The following is a 21,170-nucleotide window of genomic DNA, read 5'->3' as shown; positions in this document are numbered from 1 at the left end:
TATTAGATTCCTTCCCACACATTTTATTTTATATTTTAGAAATACAAAGTACATTACACAGAAGGCGAATTTGCTGTGATTTTAACAATCTTAGTACATGGAATTAGTATGTCAGTCATACTATTCAGGGAATATACTAATAGTCATAGGATGGTTTCATGCTATTTTGCTGTTATCTGATCCTAATCAATATTATCTATGCTTATTTTTAGTTGACATGTGAAGTATTAATATTTAAAGTTGTAAAATAAGAAAGGTGTACTAATAAAATCTTGGGTAATTTATATGTAAAATTTGTCTAGATGTCAATGGAATAAAGAATGGTCACCCTATAAGACATTGCCATCTTGTAAAGTTACTCATTGTGTGGCTCCTTTTCCAATACCAGATGATTCTAATCTGGTGGTAAGATTATTATTTTGATTTCTAAAATAATTTCTTTTCTCGTATTCATTCGAATCCGGTGGATAGGAACCGGTTCTCATCCATACGAAAAAACTATGTCTAGCATCGTATTATATCCAGCTTTCTACGAATATAGAAATGTACAATCATAAGATTAAAACTAGTTTTAATCTCATAATTGTACATTCTATATCCGCGGAAAGCCGTTTATAATACGATGCGAGAAATAACTATTCTAAAGATTAGGCAACAGTCAAATTAGAATCTTACACTATTGTCCATGTGTATTGTATTATATGGGTAAAATAAATTGTGCTTAATTTTCATCACTTAAATAAACTTTTTGTATAAGTATATTTTAAACACATGAAAAAGAGAATGTTTACACTTTAACACTTATTTGAAGGAAAAAAGCTCAGCATGGACTGAAGTGGGAAGAAATAAAGAGTATGAATGCAAGAACAAACAAACTGAAGGACACACCATGTACTTCCAAGCTGATAGATCTAAATCAGGAAGTTATCCATAAAAAAATGAATGTAGAATATGTATATATATATTGTATATTTATAAAAGTTTGAGGACTTTTACATACTTTACTTTTTGTTTAACTTTTCTGTGACTCTAGGTATTTATTATTAAGTTCTACAATAAAGCTTTGCTTATATTTATGTTTCTAACTTTGAATTTTAAATTTTTAATGGATTTTTTATAAATCAGATTTTTCCATGTTATGCAAGGATGATGGAAGTTATGAATTTGTAAATATTAGAGAAAATTGGCCTACATGCCTAGCTGATATCATGTGTGATCATGTTCCACCTGTTATCCCAACTAGTGAAGAATATGTTGATAAAAAGGTATACAATTCTGCATAAATATTCTGTACTTTGGTCATATGGTTTACTTTGTCTAAAGAGAAACCTTAAAATTTTACTAAAATTCTAAATAAAAATTGTGCAATTTGCGGACCTAAATGTTCATAGTAAATAGATTTACCTTAATATTAAGCATAAGTAAAAATTCTTAACTTTCAGTTCAAATCTGTTAAGGATGATGGATGGGCCCATATAAAATATTATGAGTATCCACTTCCCCCTGATCACAAAACCATTAATGTTACTTCAGAATATAATCATACAGATATCAAGATGAATTTTAATGCTGAAATTACGTAAGTCTTTAGTAATATAATTTCTCATATTCATTCGAATCCGGTGGATAGGAACCGGTTCTCATCCATACGAAAAAACTATGTCTAGCATCGTATTATATACAGTTTTCTACGAATATAGAAATGTACAATCATAAGATTAAAAACATTTTTTTTTAGCCGGTGCCTCCGGCACCTCGGGGCTAAAAAAACTAGTTTTAATCTTATAATTGTACATTCTATACCCGCGGAAAGCCGTTTATAATACGATACGAGAAATAACTATTTTTAGATGTAAAACTTATCAATTAATAAAATGATACTTTTATTTTCACTGATCTTATTATTAATTCAGGTATGGATGTGGAGCAGCTAGGCAATTCAAAGGAGATTCTGGGTCTTTTCATCCAATACAGAAAATACAATGCCTATGGAATACATCATGGACACCTAGATTTGATTTGCCTGTAACTTTTAATTCTTTTAGATCTGAACACAGAAACATATTTAGTTTAATTACATAAATATGAATTTATAGAGAAAACAAGCTTGATTAAGACAGTCACATTTATAAATAAAGAATCACAAACAGACAAAGAGAGGCTAAAAAGATTACCTAAAATGGGGAACTTATTCAGTTTAGTGGTTAGCAAGATCTTAATGGACAGACAAAAATATAACTTATTTATATGAAATAGGATGTAATTAGAAAACGGACTTATAAATCTACAAAAAAAAACTGGAAAGAAAAAAGGATTAAAAAGATTCAGAGAAGATTTCTATGAAAGTCATCTAAAAATAAAATATTTTAGGAATGTGATTGGGTTGCCTGTTTGCGGCCACCAATACCACCAACTGGAACAAACCTTGTCCTCACAGGTTTTCCGAGAGTACATTAATACAAAAATATATTTTTCTAGTTACTATGATTGGTTTAATCAAGGGTAGCTATTGTAACAATCAATTCTACAAAAAAAAAATCACGAAACCTTTTAAAGTATCCGGGGAGGGGACACGTTGTTTTTTTCATTTAACTGAAAACGGGTGGATAAGAAGTGGAGGAAAGGGGGAAGGGGGTTGTTGGGAAATTTTCCTTTAGAATTGTTTGTCAGAATATCATTCCCTTTTCCCTGGGTTTAATATGTCATGTTAGAGCACTCAATTTTAACTCATTAATTTACTTGCATATTCATAAAAATTGAAACATGTTATGTGCCATAAAAAAAGTCTAATTTTCACACTCAATTTTTTTTTTAAATCTTAATTAGACTGGCATGGAGAGGTTGTACCTTTTGGTGGTTCTGCTAAATATGTTTGTAAGAGAGGAATGTTCTTCCAAGAAGATCCAGCCCTTGAATCCGTCACTTATCAATGCCAGGTACTATAAAATATACAAAGGGAATAGGGAAGGGAAAATTATTTAGTTGGCAACGATTGTAGGTCAAAAACAATAATTTGTTTAAAGTATAGCTCAGAACCGGTTTTAATCCAGCAGAAATTGATCGGATTCTTAGCCGTTCTGGAATATAACTTTATTGTTTGATTTAATCAGGGCTTTGCAGCCGCGCATAAGTCTCAAGTTTAAACCCGCTTGTGTGTAAAAAAAAATAGCAAAAAAAAGATATTCTGAAAAGAAAGATTGCGTGTTAGACAGCCAGCTGAATTTATAGTTATAAAATGACGATTTCAATGAGGCTGACCCACAACAACCGAGCCCTTTATTTTATCTTTATTCAACTTCTCAATAAGTCTTAATTTTTTTTAATGGATAAGAACCGGTTCTCATCCATACATATCCTTAATTCTCAATACGAAAAAACTATGTCTAGCATCGTATTATATCCAGCTTTCTACGAATATATAAATGTACAATTAAAAGATTAAAACCAGTTTTTTTTAGTATATAATTGTACATTCTATATACGCGGAAAGCTGTTTATAATACGATGCGAGAAATAACTATTATCTTATTAATAGCTAGGTTTTAAAAAGGTTTAAAACCGGAAAATTGGCATAAATACAAAAGAAACAAAGATCTCTAGTGTTCTTTACTTCACTACTTCTATCTTTTTAATGCTTTTTCGTCATTTCTATGGCATTGGGGACTTCTGAATTGTTGTTCTCAAGAAAATGTGTGACCGTCCATGAGTGTGGGTGTGTATTTGTGTGTTTGTTTGTTCTAATAGAGACACTTACTGCACTAAAAATATTCTAGAGACTCGCTCTCTAAGAAGCTAAGAAGAAGCCTTAATCTAAGGTTTTATTTTTATTGATATTTAAATATTCAAGTTAAGTTCTTAACAAGAAAAAGTATTTCTGCGTTTGTGGTAGTCAGATGATTAAATTTTATTTTGCACAAATTTATCTATTAATTGAAAGAAAGGTGTCTAAAACAGAAAAAGATTTATATACATACAATTTTATTCAATTTTTTAGAGATTTCAAAATGATTTTTGAAGATTTTTTACAGACATAATTTTGGTGATTTATTATTATTCGGTTTTTAAGGATTTTTTTTTTCTTTGTATTTGCCACCGAAATTTAATTATGTTTAGTAAAAGTGATTACGAACTTAAAACTTTTAAATCTCCATCTAAGTTTAGAGAAATACCTATGCATTTATTAGTGCAAGTAATAGAAATTTGTACAACAATTATGATATGTACTATACTGTATTAAATTTATTAATCATAATTTTCTCCTACCTTTCTTTATCAAATTTAGCAATCTAAGCAAGCTTTTTGTTTTGGGGGGGGTAATTTTTTTTAAGGGGAGGGTAATTCGTTTTGGGGGGTGTAAAATGGCGCGCGAAGCGCGCCGCAAATTTTTTTTACCCCCCCCAAAATTTTTACCCCGGGGGTAAAATTTGCTGGGGGGGGGGGGTAATTACCCCCGGGGTAAAATTTTTTGGGGGGGTAATTTAAATTTTATTAAATATATAGTATTAAAAAAGATCATTTTGGGGGGGGGTATTTACCCCCCAAAATTGTTTGGGGGGGGTAAATTTTAAATGGGGGGGGGGGTAAAATGAAAATCGTTTGGGGGGGGGGGGTAATCGCCCCATTACCCCCCCCCCCCTTGGACGTCTATGAATCTAAGAGTGATTTGAAAAATGATTCATGAATTTGTACATCATCCACGTAATTATGTATAGTTTTTTCTGGTAATTTCAGGGATCTAAAGTGATAATTCGATGGCCGATAAATTGATGTGTATCTCCAATGATGATACAGGAAATTAACCATTCTGAATAATTAAAAAAAAAAAACTTTCTTGTCATTTGGCTCTTGGGACCAAAATAGTAGTATCCAAAACTATTCTCTTATTGTGAGTGTGTGTCCATCAGACATTGGAATTTTATTGTGATGTCTAAGTCTCTTTGGTATTTCTTTACACAAAAGAACAGTCATCTTTATTTTATTTCAAAACTAATCTTGTTTGTAATTAGTTTTTGCTTAGGATGGAGCAGCCAAATTTACCAAAAGAGGTTTCTTTAATGTTCCAAATGATCCCTCCAGATGGCCAAGATGTTTAACAGGTAACTTCATTTTTTCACAAAATTCTTAGTTATGTTTATAACCAGATTATATGTTAGGAAATTAGAATTATTCAGCCGAGAGCGAGTGCGGAAAATTTGATAGAATTTACGAAGCATAGGTATAGCTAGTTATGACACACTTCAGTTATGCTTTATAGTTATAGCATAATGTGTAATTTGTGTATGTCTGAATTTCAAAATAAAATTTTACATTTTTTCAGCACCACTATGTCCCAAACCTCCCGTGGTGCCAGTAGATGGCAAGGTTACTAATGATCCTATTAGTATTGATTTGGAACCTGTTCATGCTTGTGGGGTAGATGGTAAAGATTTTACAATCAGGTACTAATACTACATAGCAGTTTAATAGGATGTTGTTAATTCGCATGGCCAATCCAAATTTAGGTTATAGATCAAAGAGATTAATGTGAAATTAAGAATTAGGGATATGTATAAATCAAGGATCAGACATTTAAATTTGCAATTAAACATATTAAAATAATGAGTCTTAGTAAAAATTTGTCAAAAATTAATGTAGTACCTGTGTAGTAGATGTAAAATTTTCCATAGAATTCAGATATGCAATCGTTTTTTTTTAGACATCTTATTTTTGAAGTAATTTAAGTTTTTTTTTAAAAATTTTTAATTTGGTTTTAAGGTACTAAAATGCAACAAAATAAAAGAAGAAAATTGCCAGTATGAACAAAAATAGTAAGATCTTTAATTTGACACCTTACTTTTTTAATTCTGTTGAGTAATTATTGAAATTATCTATTTTTTGAACCCACGAGAATAAAAACTTTCAACTTAAACATATCATTACAGAGGCATAAGAAATAGGCATTATATATACTTTTAGAATGAGAAAAATATTACAAATCCATTCTAAGCAAAATTAAAATAAAAAGTTTACAAAATAGTAAATAAACTACGATAAAATAAATTATATGAAAATATTATATTGTATTATACAGGCAACCATCTTAAATCTTTAAGAGTAAAATCATTGAGAGTAAAAATGAGAAGGGGGTAATTAGGGAAAAAAGAGGGGGTAAAGTAAGTGTTGCCTGTAAAAAAATTTTTATTTTTTTTACTTTTTTAAATTTTGCTTACAATGGATTCGTAATATTTTTCTGATTCTAAAAGTATATATGAACCCATATTTAATATGCCTATTTTAGGATATATTTACGTTGAAAGTTTTGATTAAACCGAGGTTTTAAAAGATAGATTATTTCAATAATTACTCAACAGAACTTAAAAAGTAAGGTGTCAAATTAAAGATCTTACTATTTTTGTTCATACTAGCAATTTTCCTCTTTTATTTTGTTGCGTTTTAGTACCTTAAAACCGACTTAATTATTTTTTAAAAAAACTTAAATTACTTCAAAAATAAGAGGTCTACAAAAAAAAACGATTGCTTATCTGAATTCTATGGAAAATTTTACATCTACTACATACTAAAAGCACCGGCTAGCTATCTTAATTAAAAAGCAAAAAAGTTAAGACGCCTTCTTTTATATTTATTAGAATTTTCTTGATATAATTTTCATAATTCAAAGGACAAAATAATAATAAATAATTATGAAATTTATTAAGTTGTCACTCCCATCTATCTATCTTCATCAAGTCTGCATATTTTGGAAGAATAAAGAAGGCCAATAAAAAGCTACTTTGCGATGGTGCTGAAGGTATATAATAAAGATTTTATTAAGACAAGAAATAGTATAGTTATCAGCATACAAAATGCCAATTCACCTCTAACTCTAACATGGCTTAGACTATCATAATTTTTAAAAAGATAAACAAAAAATAAAAATTCGAAGATTATTGCAGAAAATTGCAAAGCTTATCATGTATTGCAAATACGTATTTAGAGACCACTCATAAAGTGTTAATGAAATAGAAAATAATGTAAATGTTGTATAGAAAATGATCCAAAAGGAGGACCAGATGAAACATGTATCAATGATATTGAAATTGTTGAGGATCTTAGAAAAGAATGCCATGAAAAGGTAAACATTTATTAATATTTATCATTAGAGATAATTTAAAATGAAGAGCAGTGCTTGACAGTGTCTATGTGTGGTAAAATAAACACATTTTAAAAAGCACTCGTTAGCTGCAGTTGTTGACATACTAAAAGAAGCCTGCAGGAAGTACACGGCTCTAACTGCCAAAAAAAAACAAGTAAACCCAATACCTTAAACTTGAAGCCTCCAGCTTCAATTACAAAAGGTTGTACGCATCTTAAAATGACATTTTAGAGAGTTTGAAATCATTTAAATTTTTCCAGCCCTCATATAATTTTAATATTAAATTACACAAGATAACCGTTTAGACAAGAAAGTTTAACCTATTTTTATGGAGAGATTTTTACTATGAAAAGGGAGTTTTAATTGTAAAAATGTTATCAGTATTCAAACTTTGTGCCCCAAAAAAGCTTATAATTTTGCTTCTATCATGTATAATTTAATATTAAAATTTCTTATATTTGAGATATTGTCTTTCAGCAGTACGAGCGGCGTATTCCTGTAGGATTCCTCTAAAGCCAGCGAGAGATGCCTTTTTAGTTTTCGGCAATCTAAAGCAACCTGCATAATTAATATAATTATGTTATTTTTATTTACAGCTAAGGTCTAAATAAATTAAATCTACTTTTTAATCTACAATTTACTGTTTGGATTCAAAACTTTTAACAATATAGCTTAATACTGTAAGATGTGAAAACATTTTCCAAAAGCAATAAAAAAAGATTTATTATTGAATGCAACAAGGGTGTCTTGCACACTCGGCAGCGCAAACAATCTGACAAAAATATACTAAAAACTATTGCTACTATTTGTTTTTTCTTTGTATTATTTCTTACAAATGTTTAAATTTGTTTGTACTTTAAAACGAAAACGTTGAAAATGAAATCCAATATGCATTAAAACATTTATATAAAAAAAACAAGTTCTGTAGACTTCACATGTAAACGAGAACAACTCTGTCATTAAGAAACACAGCAACAATCTACAACATTTATATTTAAAATGGAAAACAAAATGTAAAAAAAAATAAGGAAAAATATATTGAGGAAAAAAGCCAATAAACGGAAAACAGTTTAAATAAAACTGAAGTATACACAATGAGATATTTTGGGACTATTGAAGCTTCACTATAAAGTAGAACCATATCGGTTTAGCGGTTAGCATTAGCTAAACTGTTCATTGGTAATTTTTAAGGCTATATACAAACAAACACACACACAAACATACATTGGGAAAAAGTAAACCTCATTTTTTACATACTTTAACACGGACCATTGAGCAACTTTTTCACAAAAATAAAAAGGCTCATTAACTCATTCTTAACTTTCATCTTATACAATTTTATGAAAGAAATATATATAATTTATAGGTATATGATTATGCATCAAAAGCCCTTTTAAAAAATGTGTCTGGAAGATTTGCCTGCAACAAATACAAATTCAGGGATACAAGTATAGGACAATCAGATAATTCAGGGATACAAGTATAGGACAATCAGATAATTCAGGGATACAAGTATAGGACAATCAGATAATTCAGGGATACAAGTATAGGACAATCAGATAATTCAGGGATACAAGTATAGGACAATCAGATAATTCAGGGATACAAGTATAGGACAATCAGATAATTCAGGGATACAAGTATAGGACAATCAGATAATTCAGGGATACAAGTATAGGACAATCAGATAATTCAGGGATACAAGTATAGGACAATCAGATAATTCAGGGATACAAGTATAGGACAATCAGATAATTCAGGGATACAAGTATAGGACAATCAGATAATCTCATCCTCAAAATCTATTCTGTATATCATATTTAAGTTTGGGTGCAGAGCATATTTATCTGCATTTGTTTCTCACTTATGGATGTGGTTTGTGTAATAAGAAATTATCAAACATTATCAATCAAAATATAAAATAAAAATATTGAATATTATTTTAGCAATAAAGACTTATTGGAATTTTTTTTAATGTTTTAATTTTGCTGTGAAAAGAAATTTATCAATTTTAAAATTTATAAAAAAAATTATTAAAGAATTAACAGTAGCTATTACGTTTATATCCTAGCTTCAATAGTGAAACGTTGTGGAGGAAACTTGATTTCTGAAAATAAAACTCAATTTACTGATTTTTACAGTGATAACCTATCTAACTAAATCTATTAATATGTGGTTGCTATATGAGCCTGCAATACTCTTTCTTTTGCACATTAAATTGGGAAAATGTTTTTTTTCTGATCTAATATACATAATACAAATCTCTACAACTCACTTGCAATTTCACTTGGTGCTCTGCAATTTACGGATTTGTGTAGTAATTTTTACTATAGGCCTAGTTAACTTAGGGAAAGTTGACTTATTCCTGCCCTATAAAAACAGGCTGAACCTTATCATACCAGTTTTGAGACCTTACTGATAACTGGTTCTGTCCACACCAGCAAATTCTTTCTAAAAAATTTTATTTTTCTTCTAGTACTTGTGTACAGCGAATATTCCTGCATTCACCTACCCACTACCAGCTTCATGTGAAAGATTTAAACGGGAAATTAACGCAACTGTAATATGTGGTCAGTATATTTTCCAAGTTTATCATTTTTTAGGATATATTCCTTACATAAAAGTAACAGGATGTCTGTCTGTTTTTCATACCAAAGGTTATTTCTAACCCTCAAACCGATATGGTTCTCCAATACAATGTAGCTTGTCTTAGGTCCTGGGAAGGTTTTTGGGGAATGGTACTCCCACTCTCTTAAGAGAAATTGGCTCTTTTCAACTAAAATTTAAAGTAGGTGGATGATTTTAATTAGTCCTCTATTTGTATAGAATTCTAATCCACTAATTACTCCTTCAGTTAAGATATAATTGTCTACAGATGGCTTTAATTTAAGAAATAAGGGTGTTATCCTCTTTGAATTTTTTTTTTCAATTTTGATAATTTGAGTATCCATTCCCCCCCCCCCCTGACAGAGAACAGCTATTTTAGGTTAGGTTAGGTTATAATCTAGGGAGCCGAGCGCTGCAGCTAGGCAGGCAAGGGGGCCGAGCGCTGCGGCTAGGCAGGCAAGGGGGCCGAGCGCTGCGGCTAGGCAGGCTAGGGAGCCGAGCGCTGCGGCCAAAGTTCATAGTTCTGTCGGGGGGGGGGGGGGGGGCGTACTCAAATTTTTAAAATTGAAAAAAAAATTCTAAGAGGATATTACCAAAAAAAGTTTATCCATTTAGTTGCCTGTAATGACTGGTCTAAACTAGTTGACTCACCAACATGCCTCAAAGATGGTCTAATTATAAATGAATGGTCAACTGAGGAGGATCTTGTAAATAAGACATCTGAAGACTTAAAGACTGAGATGATCTACACTCTCTTTGATAAGATTGATTATAAAGTTCACAATATTATGGATTTGGGAGTTAGGTAAAAATTTGATTTAATTTATTTTTTTATTGGTTACTTTTATCTTAAAAATAACATTTGGTATCATTAATTGAATATCTTGTGTAAATTAGGACTACAGTAGCAGAAACTGGAGGTTTATGTGGTATAGCTGCAATGTATTGGGCTCTCTTTGATACAGGAAACAAAACAACAATAAAAATCTAAATCTAAGTTAATCTTTGCAAGTTATCAAGAAATCTAAATATTGATTAAATTTTGTATTTACTCATTTTTTTCTAATATTGTTCTCTATTGAAGTTTAAAGTATTTTTGTAAAATATATATTTTTTATTATTATTTTGTCGCTAGTGTCAACTCCATCGCAGCTAAGAAAGATGTCCTATGGACAAATGAGATCCATTATCTTTGGTGAACTCCAAGAAGCTGAGAGTGAAAGTACCCCTGACAAAGAACTCCTTAATAATTTTTATAGATGTAAGATTTAGATTTTATGAATTGTAGATAAACATATTACATATTACCAATTCTGGAAGGTTTTTAAATGATTCTAGATTATTGAAAAAAATATTCGGTTTATATAAAATTCCTGTAAATTTGATAAAGATCTGAGACAAAATAAATTTAAGTATGGCCATTTTAAATCATCAACATATTACTATTGGTGTAAGAAATCTGGCCAATTGCAATTCTGAGATAAAAATATGTATTATAGTAAGCCAATTATCATTATGATTTTTCTATAATTTATTTTTTAATTAACAATGTTAGCTTGTGCTTGGATCATAATAGTATGTTAAAAGAGTGTTTAGTATTTTTAAACACCCTCAATAACTCCAAAATAGATTTAAGATTGTACAATATTTTAGCTTTTAATTAAAGGAAAGAAAAAAAATGAACATTACTACTACTACTAAACAATTATCTTTACTTAAGTAATCTGCAAAGCCCCAGAGGAACCAACGACAACTGCTGAGCCTACGACAACAGCCGCACCTATAACAACAGCCGCTCTAACAACAACAGCTGCTTCTACGACAACAGCTGCACCTACAACTACTGCTGCTGCAGCAGTTAGGTAACTTTTAATTCTTAGTATTAGAAAGCATGAAACCTAAAATGTTACTTTAAAGCTACGAAAATTGGGGGAATGATATTATATTATATTCCTTTAAATAAGATGCCTTTTAAGAATAATATGCATAAAAATAACTTTGATTTGATACATTTATTAAGGTAAAGATAGGCCTTGTTCATTTATTACATTAACATGCACAAATTTAATTAATTTGCCAGGGATATTTATGACAGATTTAGTTGCCCATTACATAATGTTTAATATTAAAAAACATTAATACTCTATAATTGTCACAGTTCATTTGTCTGACCATCTAATTGAGCTTTTCAGGATGATGTCATCCCAATTACAATTAAACTTTTAGATTCCATGTTCCTTATCCATCTAGATAATCAATGATCTACCTCCTTTGCTTTTAATTTTGTATATTATCTAACTAAGACGGAGAAGGCAAGCAGTACTAGAAACGCCAGCAGAATTAGCCCTCAGATCATATGGTGCAATTCTAACGTAAGTATAATTCATAATATAGTCATAATATGATTTAAGCCAATCAAATTCTTTTGATATTATGTAAACTATGCATGGATTTTAAGATAGTACTATTAGAACAAGCAACCCAGAAGCAACTCTTGGCATTTTTTTATTTAAAAACAGTAAAAATATAAAACAATTGTATAAAACATGAAATTTAAAAAAAAAAGTATGTTCTTAGATTCTAAAACTTAGTCTTTAAGTATGAAATGAGTTTCCTAAAGCTTTTTCTATGACCACCAAAAATACAGATTGAAGTGGTCACAAGGTGTTAACCCTATTGACTATTTCCAGGAAAAATTTAGGGAAAATTCAGAAGAATTGTGAACCCAACTTCCCTTTCCCCCTTCCCAAATAATTCAAGGGGGTGTACCATGCCCTGATCTCCTGTGATTTTTTATTGAAGAGGGTTAAAATTATGTTTAATATTTTTTTTAATTTACGGCCTTTATTGTGGATACACCTAAATAGTTATAGAGTTGCTGTACTTGATTTTTGTCAGGTATGAATGTGGAAAAGGTAGAAAGTTTAAGAACATAGACTCAGGAGATATTTATGACAACAGAACCATCCAGTGTAACTGGAATCAAACTTGGTCACTCTACAATACTTTGGATCCATGTGTTTGGGTTCAGTGTCTTTATCCTCCTCAGGTTAGTTTATAGGACACCTACAAGGAGAAGGTATTACAACCCCAATAACCTTAAAATAATCCCAAAAAAATGTTTCACAACGGTTCAAAGCAAATCAGAAAAATATTTTTACATTTCCTCCAAATATCTTGATAATTACCCGATGTAAACTTCAGGGTAAAACTATTGGGGGGGAGCAAAAAAAAGTTTGGGCGGGAGTGGCGTTTCATTTTTTACCCTCAAACTGTAATTACACAAACAGACATGGTGGCAGGTGTTGCAACTATATTTTAAAGGTATCAAGTATTACAAATTCTAAAAGGAAGAGAGAGATAACAAAATGTTATTAAACTTTATAGAAAAGTTTGAAAGCATGTAGTTCATTCTCTTGTAAACACAAATAATTACCTCTAAAAATAAGTTGCCTCTAATACGCCTGTTTTTACATATGTAAGTATAAAAGGTAATATGAAAATAAATGTTGTATTGTCCTGTTTTATATGTAAAATGAGATGTTGTTATCAAAACATTTATAATTGATTTTATAATAGAAATTAAGCAATTTTGTTTAATTTGTAATTTGTATAGGCACCTGCAGGCACAAATTTGCAAATAAATTGGGATGGTGAAGCTGTAGATTTTGGAGATACATCCAACTACACATGTACCAGTGATAATCTATTCTTTGAAAATGACAGGTATATTTTATATTTAGCTGCCATTATCCCAGCCAACAATCAAATTAAATCCATTAAAAACTATTTTCATTATGGTAAAGAAACAGTTTCCAATATTTGGAAATTCAGTAAATGCATTAATGCGGCTGTTACTTTATGATATTTTTTGTTATAGGAATCAAAGCAGCTATGAAATAGAATGTTTAACAGATGGTTCTTATGCTGAACCCGACATATGGCCCAGATGCCTTTCAAGTAATATATTTAGTTTAGCCGTTGTAAATTATAGTAGTATAAAACTGGCATCTATGTTGTCAGTGGGCAGGCATAAATCTCAAATATTTTGGTTATGATAGTGGTTGGACAGGAGAGGACTTTAGTTCTATGTATGTATATGAGGGTATTTTGACCAGGGCTTAGCAGCTGCGCGTAAACCACGTGTAAGTGACTTTGTCATCTAATAACTTTGAAATTCAGCTGGATGTACAAAACTGGTATTTTTTTACCCTAAACTGGTTATTTCATCATAATATTACCCCATGGATGTGTAAGATTGGAAAAATTAAATCTTGCTTTCAGATGTTGAGTGTGGAGAGCCGCCTGTGAGACCAGGGGCTGGAACTTGGGAATGGAATGGAAATTATTCTTATGGAACAAAAATTCAGGTATTTTTGACTCATATAATTTTATACTTTTTAATGGGTTTTACTATTTAGCCATTAAATAAGGTAACCAGCAAGGAAAACTTTTTCGGAAATCTGCAGAGATACTACCAATCTTTTTTTTATGTTTTAAACCTTAGGCAATAGAACTAATGCAACTCTCTTATTTTTATAGACTTTGGGCACCTTCTTCATACAGACAGAGTTTAATGAATAGCAGACAAAAGATTTTTTGTTGTTTTTAAATTGCATTTTATTCTAATAACTTCACAGTGGGATCCAGTGGGACATCCAAAAAATTTAAAATTGACTTTTATATATCCTAGGAATTAATAATGGCTGTAAGTAGACAGCTAGAAAAGAAATTTTTAAAAAATATTCATTTTTGGCGGATTTATGCCATTTTTAGAAAAGGTAGTGAAAAATTTCTTTTCAGTTTTGATGATTTTCCAGATTTTTTTACACAATTTTTTCAAAGCAACAAAAAATACATTTATGTTCATGTTATGAAAATAATTTTTGATTGAGGTACTTTTCAGATACCTGTACCAATGTCTAATTAAAGAAAAATTTTAAAAAAATATTTTTTTGGTGGTGTAAATTGACATTTTGTGAGAAAATTTCACCAAAAATATTAAGATTTTTAACCCCCAAAAATCAGTTTTATCCATTTTACCCAAAAACGGCCAGGATGCCCCGGGTTTTGCAATGATAATATTAATATGCAACATGTATTGTGTTTAAAACAGTTTTCATAACCTGGGGCCGCCCGGCCGTTTTTGAGTAATTGAGCATTTTACATTGCATGGTTTGAACAATTTTGTTCTTGTTAATTTGAAATTTTTCCTCGTTAGAGGGGGAAGGAGTCATTTTAGAGCCCAAAGTCATCTCTGCAATGTTTTCTAACTTTTGGAGGCGTAACTTTCTTTACTTATGCATTATTTGCCTCCGGCCAACCGTTTCGCCGTTAATTGCCGCCGTAGGTGTGATTTTTAACGATTTTTGCCGTTCTCGCGGTTTTAATGGACATTTAAGGGAACAAGGAGTCCTTAAAAAAAGATGACTTATAAATACTTTTATTTTAGCAATTAAATTTGCTAAATTTCATGTGTTCTGAAAAAAAATGTATTTCTAACTGGTTTTGGTTCAGCAGAAATTCAAATTCGGGGATTAATTATAATATTGCAAAAACATTATATATGCGTCTGAGAGAGATAGAGAAATATACGTTTGAAAGAGAATATAATATAAGCAATTATGTTTATATTCTTATACAAACTTTAAATGAAGATAGCTAGACTTAGAATAAAGGTATTAACACAAAATCAAAAGTGTTTTGAAAATTATGTTATTGTTGTTTATATCTGTAAAAAAAAAACATTAGAAAACATGCCTTATTAGTGTCCTATTTTACTTATACTGGACCTACCTAAAAATGCCGGGACTCGAACTGGGTGCACCTGACGCTATATTCATGTTCACAAACATTGTTTGCATTGAAGAAATATTTACATAGACGTTTATTTTGTTAAAATATTCCTATCCTAACTAAAGTTATGAAGGTTTATAGATTTTTTAAAAATAGGGTAGCTTCGCTCCTCCAAAACCGCCAGACGTACTTACCAAATGCACATTAGAAGTTAACAGGAGCAAAATTTATGTTATTTTTGAGTTAAAGCAAAAGAAATTACATCATTTTGTCAAATACAAGCTTTTTTATTGATGTTTACTTTTGTCTACCCTTAATGTCCCGTTTTTTGGCAAAAGATCCCACTGTGAACTTTCTAGCTAAGACAGAAACTCTACTTTAATAATTCTAATTTATGCCACTATTTTGTTTGGTATAAATTGAAGAATTATGGTATGGGGGCGTCAGCGTGTTTTGGTGACAATTGAAAGCGTTTAATTATGATTTTTCTGTATTCTTTTACTATTTTGATTAACGAAATGTTGTTCAATATAGTACACTTGTGGTCCGTATGGAAAGTTTTGTCTGTCAGATGGAAGCTGCCTGAATGAAGTTATAGTTGAATGTGCTTGGAATAAATCCTGGGTTCCTGCTGTACTACCACATTGTCAGGTTAGTATTTTAGCTTTAATCTTGGGCATTTATACAAGCCAATCAACGCTTTTTTTTATAGTCTGGACATTGTATTACAAAGATAACATCATATGAAAATTTAACATTTATTCAGTAATACACTTATTCCCATGTTAGGTTATTTAGGATCTTTTGCTAATTGATGATTAGATAATCAAAACAAAAGATGTAAAATAATCTAAATTGCATGACAAATCATTAAGACTTTTTTCCAGGAAAAAGAAAATATGAGGAACTATTGTAGAAATATGCTAGGCGAAAAAATGATGTTTCTTTCTTTTATAGTGACATCTCATAGATATTTTTTATAAGTTTCATTAATTTTATTATTCTTTATAAATTGTTATTGTTTTATTAAAAATTAAGGCAACTGCATGTCAGAATATTCCGTTTCCCCCACAAAAGATTGGACTGGAATATACTCCCGATGCTAAGAACAACATGACTTTAGTTTCAGGTAAATTCTTCTAAAATTTGTTTACTTTATAGAAAGTTTAAATTGAATATTATAATTTGGTTTAGTTGGTTTATATTTATGCAGTCTCTGTAGTATGTACAACATATGTAAATCAAATATGGAAAAAGGGATTATTGTAAAGAACTAATTAAAACCCACGTTTTGTTTAGATTTTACAAGATATAATCCCACAATTCCCTTTAAACTTGGTTTCCCTGGCCCTGGCCAGTGCGATGGAAAGAAAAAACTCATGATTGTCGGCTCCATTTTTCAGGGAAATAAGGTACAGTTTTTTTTTTCTCAAATTGTTCAATACCATGTAAAAGTTAGGTTGACTTACATTTGTACTTTCTTTCAATTTTTTACGCAAATTTTTCTTATTTTTAGGGTGCTTCAATTATATTGAGAGATGATAATAAAGAGGAGGCCTTCCATGCTTTCATAGATTTACAAACAGAATCCATTCAAACATGGGCACATATTGGAGTAAGTGTCTTTCTTTCTTTTGCTAACCTTCACTTAAGGTGTGAATGTAATGTGCTTGGAAAGTAACGAGTTATAATATGCTAGCAATAAACAACCACATAAGAGACAAAAGCTTTTGACGTAGCAGTCGGTTTCTTAGTTTTTTTACCGTTTGTTTTTCCCTATTTCTAGCCACTGCGGGGGGCTCGTTAACATTAACTTAACCTTTAATAATCTATCAAAAGCTACTGTGAAGCGTTTTCTTTCCATTATCCCAATTTTATGTTTTTTTTATATTGTATTACGACTTTACCATTTGCTCTGATTATTTTTGATCTTAAATAATATACCTTCACATTTTTCGTCTTTTTTATTTTCCACAATTTTATTCAACTATTTATTTATCTTTTTGTAACCAAAAGTCAAATATTCCTGTAGATATTTTTAAGAAAAATACTTTGAAATATTGTGAAAATTATTTTATTGTAGAATTTATTTTCTTGTAGGGGGAGAAACGAGGATTATCCATTGAAAATGGAACCACTGTTGATTATGATGAACCTATTATTATAAAGTAAGTCATAAAAATCACTTTGTAGCGTAAAGTTTTTGAAGCCTGTACCCTTCCAAGCACCACCCCCGCCCCCCCCCCCCCCCCCCTACTTACCCCTTTTAATTTTATTTTCTTCTTGTTTAAACAGAGCTAACTTACCTGTTTTATAAAGGAGGGGGAGAAGAAAATAACTAAAACCAAGGTTGGGGTATTACCTTAAGGGCAGAACCCAATTATTGTATCGGTCAGCTAATTATCTTCTTCTACCGAACAGAAAAATATATACAGACAGACATACTTCTAATTTGCTTTTAAAAACATCTCAATTTTTAGAATATTTTGTGATGAGGATGGCTGGTCAATGCAATTAAATCAAGATCCCCCTCTTCCTCATTTTATTCACATTATGCCCTTAGAAAATATTACAGAATTGTTTCTTCATGGAGATATCCATGCAAGGTAAAAACATTTTCATTTGATATTACCTGTTTGTTTTACCATATTTCTTATTTATTAGATTGTGCTATTTAAATATGGAGGGAAATATATCTTATTAGGACCAAAGATTTTAGAGAACATGTGGGATTATATGAATATAAGTATAACAGAAAAGTTATACTAAAGTGGTTGAAACTTTTGGACACCTAACTCTGTGAACAAACCAATCAAAATTCAATAAAAGTCCCCATAGTTGAGTTTTCATACTTGTTTATGGGTTGACAATTTTGTTTTCTTATATAGCAATGAGATACAACGACAAGAGGTTTTTTGTTTCCACTTTTTTATACCAGATGGGTAATTAATCAACAGATGTCAATTCAGCTTTCCTAACTTTTTTAGTAGCGAAGCTACTCTATAATTCACTTTGTCCGTCCGTCCGTCAGTCCGTAACGCTATGGGGGAAATGGGATTTACTCAGCTCCTATAAAAGATAGGAAGCTGAAATTTTTTGACAACATTCCCATCATTAAGGAGCACAATTAACTATAAAACATCAATGGCGGTCGGACGGCTTTTTAGCAGGTTTTAGGCTATTTTTTTATTTTCCACATTTTTCCTCATATCTTTGGTGTTTATGGTCCGATTTTTAAAATTTTTTCAGTTAGATATATCAAAATTAAATTTCCGTCGTTTGAAGAAAACAACAATGACGGTCAGACTGCCTTTTTGCAGGTTTTTGGCTATTTTTATATTTTTTTACATTTTCCTCCATATCTTTGGTGTTTATGGTCCGATTTTCAAACTTTTTTCAGTTAAAGATATCAAAATTAAATTTCCCTTCGTTTGAAGAAAACAACAATGACGGTCAGACTGCCTTTTTACAGGTTTTTGGCTATTTTTATATTTTTTTACATTTTCCCCCATATCTTTTGTGTTTATGGACCGATTTTCAAAAATTTTTCAGTTAAAGATATCAAAATTAAATTTCCGCTCAATTAAAGAAATCAACAATGACGGTCAGACTGCCTTTTTGCAGGTTTTTGGCTATTTTTACATTTTTTACATTTTCCCCCATATCTTTGGCGTTTATTAATCTATTTTCAAATTTTTTTCAGTTAAAGATATCAAAATTAAATTTCCCGTCGTTTTTAGAAAACAACAATGACCGTCAGTCCCATCCACGAAATTTTGTGCTTCGCTACTTATGGATGTTGTCATCCTTGTTACCTATATCTCGCCCGAGTATGGCAGATGTATAATTTTAATTCACCTAATTTTAGCGTGTCGGTGGAATTTAAATCACTATTTCTTTGTGATAATATAGATAAACTAGAGTTGATGCCTTTCCTACAGAAACACTGACCTTAATGTAAAATTATATTTAGTTTTGTTGGATTTGGTGAAGAAAACCTGGAGCCTGCTCCTCCCCTTGGATTCAATCTTACATTTATGTGTCCAGAAGGTTAATAATTTGTATTATTTAATAATTACTTATAAAAAAGAGGCAGGATGTTTTTCTACATATTCTAAAGATATTGAACTTTTACAGTGGAGCTCCCTGTGGACTTTGGCAAGGTTTTTTTGGGGGAGGTTACCCGCCTCCAAATAAAATTCTATATTCTTTTTATTTACAATAAAGTGTTGTAAAATGCTCAAAAGACCTTTAGGAGCATATAAATTAGGTTTATCTATAAATTATTTGGTTTAAATTAGATGATTTTTAATTACTTATTAAATTTAAATTAAGTAAAAAATGTTTATTAAATTTTAGATTTTATCTGATCTCTTAATTTTGCCAGCAACAAGAATGCTTTACCATGGCTCTAAAGAACAATACTAACTCAAATCTTCATACTTGACCTCTAAATAATTCAATTTTATAGGAAAGGTTTTTGATCATGATTGGCTCGCCACACCATTTGTATTAATGACATGTCAGGTTTGTAGAATAGTTTCTTCAAGATTAAAATAATGCTTTATTATGTTATATTAGTAGCAAAGCTACTCCATAAGTGTTTTGTCTTTTTCATCTTTTGGTGATGCTAAGGTTAGCTGATTTTTATTTGTAGTGCAATAATTATTTGATTTTCATTTTCCCATCACTTTACTGGTTTCTGGAAACAACTAATATTATACATATATTCGATAATTCAGGATACTGGAACTTTTGATGAACCTGATTGGGATATTTATTCTTGTGTTCAACGTAAGTATTCATATTAATCATTATTGGCAGGGAAGTTACTCTACAATTTTTGTTTGTTTGTCTGGAGTTTTCTCAGATGCTATTAAAAATAGAAGGTTATTTTTTGCGAACCTTTCCTTAACCAAAGGGCATCTATTATTTAGCTCACTGTATCCGTCCATTTGGTGAAGATGTGAATTCTGCAGGGCAAATATTATTTGCACGTCTTTCTGTCATTAACCCTTTGTGAAGTTAGAACCTATTGATGAACTGATATTTTCTTAATCAAAGAAGGATGTCTGAAAATTCAAGTGAGAAATGGAAAAGTCACATTTCATTTTGTCATTCTTTTTTAATATTCTTGACTGTTTTAACAAATTAATGAACTATACAATTCTTATTTTACATTTAGTAGTTTTCTGTTTTTCTACATTGTTTTTCTATTAATAAGCAGTTGTTTTGTTTAGATTAGTTATACATTTGAAATTATAGATTCCTAGATCACTAATAATTACATTCGGACTTTCTTCATTTCTTTAATTTCTAAATTTATTTCAGCTACAACTACTGAATGCTTTGACTGTACAAGTAAGTATTAATTTTATTAGATTTTAATTTCATATATAATTGTATGAAAAAGAAGGCTACAGTGTTTTCACAACAATGTCTGGAAATTACTAAAATAGAGCGAAACCTTTTTAAATAAACCATTTATTAAGTAAATTTACTTAATAAATTTATATCATGATTTTATGTTTATTGTGTTATCAATTCATCTGTGAAAAATTATATAATTATTGAATTATTTGTCCTCTCTCTTCCTTGTTATCCCATTAATTGATTAATTTCGAACCTAGTAATA

The 21,170-nt window shown here is 30.4% G+C and overlaps 2 protein-coding genes across 2 annotated transcripts; both read left to right on the top strand.

Moving 5' to 3' along the window:
• The first annotated feature begins 1,123 nt into the window (after positions 1-1,123).
• LOC145330540 (uncharacterized) lies at positions 1,124-10,737 on the top strand. The gene is made up of 12 exons (XM_080175162.1): positions 1,124-1,265; positions 1,458-1,579; positions 1,914-2,025; positions 2,371-2,437; positions 2,827-2,936; positions 5,018-5,096; positions 5,318-5,438; positions 6,696-6,787; positions 7,026-7,111; positions 9,609-9,702; positions 10,355-10,544; positions 10,637-10,737. The coding sequence occupies exons 1-12, from the start codon at positions 1,134-1,136 to the stop codon at positions 10,728-10,730; spliced, it is 1,299 nt and encodes a 432-aa protein (XP_080031288.1). The 5' UTR covers positions 1,124-1,133; the 3' UTR covers positions 10,731-10,737.
• Positions 10,738-10,878: 141 nt separating this feature from the next.
• On the top strand, positions 10,879-20,953 carry LOC145330538 (uncharacterized). Its single transcript, XM_080175161.1, has 17 exons — positions 10,879-11,000; positions 11,460-11,601; positions 12,043-12,111; positions 12,638-12,788; positions 13,356-13,465; positions 13,620-13,699; positions 14,024-14,109; positions 16,070-16,186; positions 16,574-16,664; positions 16,835-16,947; positions 17,052-17,150; positions 17,636-17,703; positions 18,016-18,141; positions 19,509-19,585; positions 20,007-20,062; positions 20,278-20,329; positions 20,867-20,953. The coding sequence occupies exons 1-17, from the start codon at positions 10,901-10,903 to the stop codon at positions 20,905-20,907; spliced, it is 1,578 nt and encodes a 525-aa protein (XP_080031287.1). The 5' UTR covers positions 10,879-10,900; the 3' UTR covers positions 20,908-20,953.
• The last annotated feature ends 217 nt before the right edge of the window (positions 20,954-21,170 follow it).

This window comes from Acartia tonsa, chromosome 10 (genome assembly GCF_053477335.1).
Source record: "Acartia tonsa isolate MP-2025a chromosome 10, ASM5347733v1, whole genome shotgun sequence".
NCBI classification, from domain to species: domain Eukaryota; kingdom Metazoa; phylum Arthropoda; class Copepoda; order Calanoida; family Acartiidae; genus Acartia; species Acartia tonsa.
The sequence above is the reverse complement of the archived record's forward strand: the minus strand, read 5'-3'. Positions and strand labels throughout refer to the sequence as shown.

Excerpts from the sequence above, each read along its gene's own strand:
- LOC145330540 (XM_080175162.1), top strand. The coding sequence starts at position 1,134 with ATGTTATGCAAGGATGATGGAAGTTATGAATTTGTAAATATTAGAGAA. Across the intron at positions 1,580-1,913 it reads AATTTTAATGCTGAAATTAC|GTATGGATGTGGAGCAGCTA; the intron begins GTAAGTCTTTAG and ends TTATTAATTCAG. Across the intron at positions 10,545-10,636 it reads ATTATGGATTTGGGAGTTAG|GACTACAGTAGCAGAAACTG; the intron begins GTAAAAATTTGA and ends TGTGTAAATTAG.
- LOC145330538 (XM_080175161.1), top strand. The coding sequence starts at position 10,901 with ATGTCCTATGGACAAATGAGATCCATTATCTTTGGTGAACTCCAAGAA. Across the intron at positions 19,586-20,006 it reads TACATTTATGTGTCCAGAAG|GAAAGGTTTTTGATCATGAT; the intron begins GTTAATAATTTG and ends TCAATTTTATAG. Across the intron at positions 20,330-20,866 it reads TATTTATTCTTGTGTTCAAC|CTACAACTACTGAATGCTTT; the intron begins GTAAGTATTCAT and ends AATTTATTTCAG.